This window comes from Heteronotia binoei, chromosome 20 (assembly GCF_032191835.1).
Source record: "Heteronotia binoei isolate CCM8104 ecotype False Entrance Well chromosome 20, APGP_CSIRO_Hbin_v1, whole genome shotgun sequence".
Classification (NCBI taxonomy): domain Eukaryota; kingdom Metazoa; phylum Chordata; class Lepidosauria; order Squamata; family Gekkonidae; genus Heteronotia; species Heteronotia binoei.
In genome coordinates, this window is record NC_083242.1 from 34,867,587 (window position 1) to 34,875,151 (window position 7,565).

At 50.3% G+C, this 7,565-nt stretch overlaps 1 protein-coding gene across 1 annotated transcript; it reads left to right on the plus strand.

The window, feature by feature from the left end:
* The first annotated feature begins 771 nt into the window (after window positions 1-771).
* LOC132588286 (chemerin-like receptor 1) lies at window positions 772-1,909 on the plus strand. The gene has a single exon (XM_060260647.1). It carries the CDS (start codon window positions 776-778, stop codon window positions 1,907-1,909), a length of 1,134 nt encoding a protein of 377 aa, XP_060116630.1. The 5' UTR covers window positions 772-775.
* The last annotated feature ends 5,656 nt before the right edge of the window (window positions 1,910-7,565 follow it).

The window sequence follows — 7,565 nt, forward strand, 5'->3', positions numbered from 1 at the left end:
CATAAGGTCAAATCTGATAGAGAACACATTGAGGAACAAGAGGGTGGAATAAATTAGATTCTTTGAATTCCCCCTAAACTCAGACCCATGGGAAGAAGGAAAAAAACTATAGGCTGGTGTGAATCACCCTTTAAGAAGCTCTCTCTAAGTTCTCTTGACTGTGTTAAAAAACCACTGCAACACAAATTAGAAGACCAAAGGCATCTCTCAAAGAGGCAGAAAGACCTGGTGAGTCTTCCCATCTTTTTCTTATCCATGGACACTTTTTGCCTAAGAATAAAAACAGAATTTGGAGATGATTCGGGGTTATTTTTGGCAACAGCAGGAAGGGATGGTGAGGAAAGATCTGGGGCAATTTGTTTTCTTCTTGGTAGCTGTGGTTATAAATAAATCACATTGGTTTCTGATGTTAGCTGAAACATTGGACCAGAATAGCAAATTATGGGCTAGACAAATCCAAAAGAACATGGAACGGAAACACGGCAAGTTCCCTATAAAAGATATGCATCACCCATTAGTACATTTTAACTACTAATGTCCAAATTGCAATCAGCTGCATTCAAAATGAGAATAATTTTGCCACTGTTCCATGACTAACGCGGCCGACGTTCAAGTGGAACTTGTTTCCTAGGCTAAGAAATATTTTAATTTTGCTTGGACTGACCAGCGTTCACAATACGTCAATAACCGGCATAGGCTAATACCTTTCCTTGTCTCCTTTTCTCAAAAGGTTTGTTTATTGATGGTGTTTATACGACTGTGAGAGCCAAAGACTATGCCGGGGATGGAAAATGTCTCTTCTTTGCCCTTCCTCTCCAATACCACGTCGTCCGATGGAAACACCACATGGCACGCCGGCGACTACCGTAGTCTCCAAAGAATCATGCACATCCTCTCCATGGTGGTTTACGGCGTCGCGTGCCTCTTGGGGGTGACCGGAAACGGCCTCGTCATCTGGATCGCGACCTTCAGGATGAAGAGGACGGTCAACGCCGTCTGGTTTCTCAACTTGGCGGTGGCCGATTTCGTCTTCACCTTCTTCCTGCCCTTGAGCATCGCCTACACGGCTCTGGGCTTCCACTGGCCATTCGGGAAGCTCCTGTGCAAGCTGAACAGCACCGTGGCCTTCCTGAACATGTTCGCCAGCGTCTTCCTCTTGACGGTCATCAGCGTGGATCGGTGCGCTTTGGTGGTCTACCCGGTGTGGTCCAGAAACTTCCGGACCCCCAAGTTGGCTTGCGGCATCGCCCTGCTCGCATGGATCGCCGCCTTTGTTCTGAGCGCTCCGTACCTCGTTTTCCGAGACACGGCGACAAATTCGAGGAACGTGATCAGCTGTTACAATAATTTTGCTCTGTCCGGCGACTACGACGCTGAGGAGACCCGAAGGATCTGGAAGATAAGGCACAAAGCCATGATCGTCACCAGATTCCTGCTTGGCTTTCTTATTCCCTTCTCGGTGATCTTGGTTTGCTACAACCTCGTTGCGTTCAGGATGAAGAAGAGGCGTCTGACCAAGTCTAGCAGGCCCTTCCGGATCATCTTCGCCGTAACGGGCTCGTTCTTCCTGTGCTATTTCCCTTACCATGTCTTCTCCTTGCTGGAAATGTCCAAAATGTCTTCCAGTCACGAGCTCAAAGTGGCCCTCTTCATCGGGATCCCTTTGGCTTCCAGCCTAGCGTTCTTCAACAGCTGTGTCAACCCAATCCTCTACGTGTTCATCGGGCAGAAGACATTCCGGCAGTCTATCTTCTCGGCATTCGAAGGGGCTTTCGGTGAGGACTCGCTCCTGTCCGCCTTGTCCAGCAAGAGGAAATCAAGATCCATTTCCCAGGCAGAAATTCAAATGCCAAATGGGATGCAACTTGTGCCAAATCACCTGCCAGAACCCTCGGCGAGTTACTGTTGACTTTTCTCATTTGCAGGGGTCGTTTTGTAGAAAAATAGGTGGTGGAGCTCATTAGCATAACATTAGCATATGCTGTCCCCCCCACCAGCCAAAAGCAACCCAATGCAAGAAAGGAGAGCCCCGGGCGAGCGAGGCCTGCTTGGGCTGGCTAGACATCTAGCCAGCCCAAGCAGGCCTTGCTCGCCCGGGGCTCTCCTTGGCCGCCCACCCCCCACAGTCAAAAGGCCAACAAGCCACCTGCTGCCCAAAATCACATCAGAAGTGGAGAAAGTTTGGCACAGGCTTCTCCAGGGGTTAATGAGGGCTGCTGGGGGTGTGGCAAAGCCCCTGGTGGCTGGCTGGCTGCCCGCTCTCATCCAGGGATTGTTATGCAGCTGCACCTCCTATTCAATGGACAAGGTAGTTGGAGAAGAGGAGGGGGGACCCTCAGAAAGGTTCAGGAGCTGTGCTCCTGTGAGCTTCTGCTGAATTCAAGGCCTGCTTATTTGTATCCATGCAACCAACCTCTTTGACTAGTCCTGGCTTTGCTTGGGTCACAAGAACGATACTGCGCACAATATTTGACCCTCACAATTTTGATATTTCAGACACATCTGTCGAACATAGAACTGCTGGTGTACCATCATGTGGTGTCATTTCCTCTGTGAGAATTTTTTCCTAGGACTCATCCGGATCTTTTCAATGTGTGTGCGCCACTCACAGCCACTTTGTACCAGTTCATGAATCTTTGTAAATTGACCCTGAAGATCAAGTTTGGTGAAAAAGTGTGGCTGCGATATTTTAATAAAAACACATTAATAAATTGATATAATATCTCATTTAAAGACAATAGCAAGATAGTTAAGTGTATGCCGGGGTGGCCAAACTGTGGCTCGGGAGCCACATGTGGCTTTTTCACACATATTGTGTGGCTCTTGAAGCCTCATCAGCCAGCCCCATCAGCCAGCTTGGAGAAGGCTTTTCTCTCTTTAAATCACTTCTCCGAGCCAAGCCAGCCAGTGGCTTGGAGAACACATTGAAAGTTGCTTTCTTTCCACCTCTCCCTCCCCCATCTATCTTCCTTCCTCCCTTCCCCAATTCTTCCTTCCCTCCTCCCTCCCCTCCTCCCTCCCTTCCCTCCCTCCCTCCTTCTCTTTCTTCCTTCCTTCCTTGCAGCTCTCAAACATCTGACATTCATGTCTTATGGCTGTCAAACATCTGACATTTAGCCTATGTGGCCTTTACGTTAAGCAAGTTGGGCCACTCCTGATGTATGTGATTACGCTAAAGAGGGGAATTAAATTTTAGATTGTCTTTATCTGGGGTTACCAGCTCTGGGTTGGGAAATTCCTGGATATTTGTGGGGTGGAGGCTGGGGAGGGCGAGACCTCAATCGGGTATAATGGAGTCCACTCTCCAAAGCAGGGTTGGCCAAACTGTGGCTCTTTCACACAAATTGTGTGGCTCTTGAAGCCCCTGCTGCCCTGATGGCTGATTTGAAAAAGGCATTTGTCTTTTTAAGTCACTTCTCCAGGCCAAGCTAGCCAGCAGCTTGGAGAATGCATTTAAAGTTGCCTTCTTTCCCCCTCTCCCATGTATTCCCTTCCTTCCGGCTCTCAAACATCTGACGTTCATGTCCTGCGGCTGAAACATCGGATGCTTATAGGGTTCTCAAGTCCAATTCAATAAATATCCGGGGACTTTGGGGATGGAGCCAGGAGACTTTGGGGGTGGAGCCAGGAGCAAGGCTGTGACAAGCACAATTGAACTTCGAAGGGAGTTCTGGCCGTCACATTGAAAGGGACCGCACACCTTTTCCTGTAGTATGAAAGAGCCACGTGTGGCTTCCAAGCCACAGTTTGGCCACCCCTGCTCTAGAAGAACCTTTTACAGAGAACTCTGGCTTTGGACCAACATCAGAACTGAAGAGCCGCTTGCCCCGGTGTTAAAACCATGCCACTGGTGCCTTCAAAAAGAACTGGGATCAGGATCAGTGCCAATGAGCCCAGAAGGCCATTACGATTGGCCAGTCACCATCTTCTGACCATCCCTGGCCCAAAGGACGTCTGGCTTGCCTCGATCAGGGTCAGGGCCTTCTCGGCCCTGGCCCCGACCTGGTGGAATCAGCTCCCTATGGAGATTCGGGCCCTTCTGGATTTGCTGCCATTACGGAGGGTCTGCAAAACAGAGCTGTTTCCACCAGGCCCATGGTTGAGGCAAGCGGGCGTCCTTATCATCTTATTACACCATCTAACTCAGGGGTGTCGAACTCATTTGTTATGAGAAGAAGAAGAAGAAGAAGAAGAAGAAGAAGAAGAAGAAGAAGAAGAAGAAGAAGAAGAAGAAGAAGAAGAAGAAGAAGAAGAAGAAGAGCCTCTGGCTTACACGTTTGTCTTACAGGGTTGCCAATCCCCAGGTGGGGGCAGGGGATCCCCCGGTTTGGAGGCCCTACCCCCGCTTCGGAGTCATCCGAAAGCAAGCGGGGGGAGGGAAATGTCTACTGGGCGCTCCGTTATTCCCTATGGAGACCGATTCCTATAGTGTATAATGGAAAATTGATCCTTAGGTATCTGGGCCTCTGAGGGGGGCTGTGTTTTGAGTTAGAGGCACCGAATTTTCAGCATAGCATCTGGTGCCTTTCCTCAAAACGCCCTCTAAGTTTCAAAAGGATTGGACCAGGGGGTCCAATTCAATGAGCACAAAAAGGTGCCCTCATCCTTCATTATTTCCAATGCAGAGAAGGCATTTAAAAGGTGCGCCGTCCCCTTAAATGTGATGCCCAGAACTCCCTTTGAAGTTCAATTATGCTTGTCACAACATGTTTCTGGCTCCACCCCCAATGTCTCCTGACTCCACCCCCAAAGTCCCCATATATTTCTTGAATTGGACTTGGCAACCCTAGCCACATGTGGCTCCCGAGCCACAATTTGACCACCCCACACCCCCATTTTAACGGGCGCCCTGTGTAAGGAGGAAAGAGAGTCAGCCGCAGTCACTGACTCATAGCCCCTGGGCCCGCCGCCACTTCCGGGAACAGGCACTGGGGGACACTTATCGAGATAGGACCAATTTGGTCCATGCGTCAAACCTCCCTGTCCGGGAACAAGCAACCACCTTTCCAGTTCCGTCGCCCAAGGAGTCCAGAGCAGGGAGCGGGTCTCTCATTGAAGCGCCTCGGCTGGCCCCGCTCGGAGTCTCCGGCAAGCACAGCCTCGAAAAGGGGTCCCCCGCCGGCTTCGGACCCTTCTCCCCTGGCGTCTAAGGGTTCGATTCCCGCCTTGCTGGAAGAGCCACCTGGTCCCTGGTGCGGTTCTCTGCAGCGGTAGGAACAGCTGGAGCCGGTGGTGTAATCCTATGCAGAGTCGACCCGGCCCCGGCCCATTGATTTCAGCGGTTTTTGAGCGAAGGCAAGTCTGCACGGGGTTAGTTTCATAGGGGCTGATTGCATAGGAATGGAAACGGGATTTTTATTTGGGCCATCGCAAAGCACTGTGTATGCTTTCAAGTCCTTTGTCAACCTCCAGTTTGGTGTAGTGGTTAAGTGTGCAGACTCTGATCTGGGAGAACCGGGTTTGATTCCCCACTCCTCCACTTGCAGCTGCTGGAATGGCCTTGGGTCAGCCAGAGCTCTCTTATCTGGGAGAACCGGGTTTGATTCCCCACTCCTCCACTTGCACCTGCTGGAATGGCCTTGGGTTAGCCATAACTCTCTTATCTGGGAGAAACCGGGTTTGATTCCCCACTCCTCTACTTGCAGCTGCTGGAATGGCCCTGGGTCAGCCATAGCTCTCTTATCTGGGAGAACCGGGTTTAATTCACCACTCCTCCACTTGCAGCTGCTGGAATGGCCTTGGGTCAGCCATAGCTCTCTTATCCAGGAGAACCGGGTTTGATAACCCACTCCTCCACTTGCACCTGCTGGAATGGCCTTGGGTCAGCCATAGGTCTCGCAGAGTTGTCCTTGAAAGGGGCAGCTGCTGTGAGAGCCCTCTCAGCCCCGCCCACCTCACAGGGTGTCTGTTGTGGGAGGAGAAGATATAGGAGATTGTAAGCCGTTCTGAGTCGCTGATTCAGGGAGAATCAGCGGGGTGTAAACCTGCAGTCTTCTTCTCCTCCTCCAGGTGGGGTCTAGGAATCTCCTGGATTTGCCGCTGATCTCCAGACACTTGTACCCCCCGCCCCCCCCTGAAGAAAATGACTGCTTTGGAGGGTAGACTGTATGGCATGATACCTTGCTGATTTAGTCTCCAGATGGGGCCTGGTGACTCCCTGCTTTTACAACTGATCTCCAGCTGGCCGAGATTAGCTCCCCTAGAGAAAATGGCTGCATTGATGGGTGGACTCTGTGGTGTTGTACCTTCCCAAATCCCACCCTCTCCTGGATCCACCCCCAAAGTCTCCAGCTGTTTTGCAACACAGCCCTGGCGACCCCATGCTGAGCTCTCTCCCCTCCCTAAATCCCAGCCTGCTGGGGGTCCACCCCCAAATCTTCAGGAATTTCCCAACCCAGAGCTGGCAACGCTACCCAGGATTCTTTATTAGGCATAAGATTACAAGGCAGGCTTTGACGAAATTTCTGTGGCTTGAGATGCCAAGCCAAAAATTCAGAGCCAGGACCTTTTATGAAGAAGAAGAAGAACTACAGAGTTATACCCTGCCCTTCTCTCTGGATCAGAGACTCAGAGTGGCTTATAATCTCCTATATCTTCTCCCCCCACAACAGACACCCTGTGAGGTGGGTGGGGCTGAGAGGGCTCTCACAGCAGCTGCTCTTTTAAGGACAACCTCTGCTAGATCTATGAGCTGACCCAAGGCCATTCCAGCAGGTGCAAGTGGAGGAGTGGGGAATCAAACCCGGTTCTCCCAGATAAGAGTCCGCACACTTAACCACTACACCAAACTGGCTCTCACCAAACTGAGAATTTTGATATGAATACTACGTTTTCTAATTATGTTTTGAATGTTTGCATTTTTGTCATTTTGTTCTTCTGGTCTCTTAGTTGTATATTAATCACCATATTTTCTATTGCTTGTTACCCAATCTTCACCGTTTCTCTTAATTTTATTAAAACGATGGCCAAAGTGTCGATGAATAAATATAGGAATAGCCTGGGTTGTCATTATTGCATGTCATTAAGCTTTCTCATGTTTTCTCAGGTGGCTCAAAAAGTGTGCATGCGCACAAAAGCTTATCACCAGAATTAAACTTTCTTGCTTTTAAAAACTTTGTTTATTGCAATGTAGGATAGAATCGGGCTGCTTTTTGGAAATCGGCATTGTTGACGTAAATGGCACTTTTTAAAATTGTTTGCTCTGTAGCTCCTGTGCAGTTGAGCAAGCCTGGCAAAGCAAGCTGTGCTGCAGAAAGAAGCAAGAGTGAGAAGGCAGCAGAAGGGGCTGATAGGAGCCCTATGAGGGCCTGATTCAGGCCCCCGGGCCACAGTTTTGACACCCTTGCCAGATGCCACCAGCCACCCGCAGAAAGGGGGGGGGGAGTGACACTTGGGCCAAGCTAGGGGCTGAAATAGGCTGCGCCCTCCGCCTCTGTATCCCCAAGTGGTGAGCAAAAGGCCAGATCCCAGAATGACCCCTTTAGTCCCCCCCTTTAATCCAAGTTAGACAGAAATACCCCAGGGACTCCCCTCCCCCAAAAAACCTGGAGGCCAGAGTCAGAAAC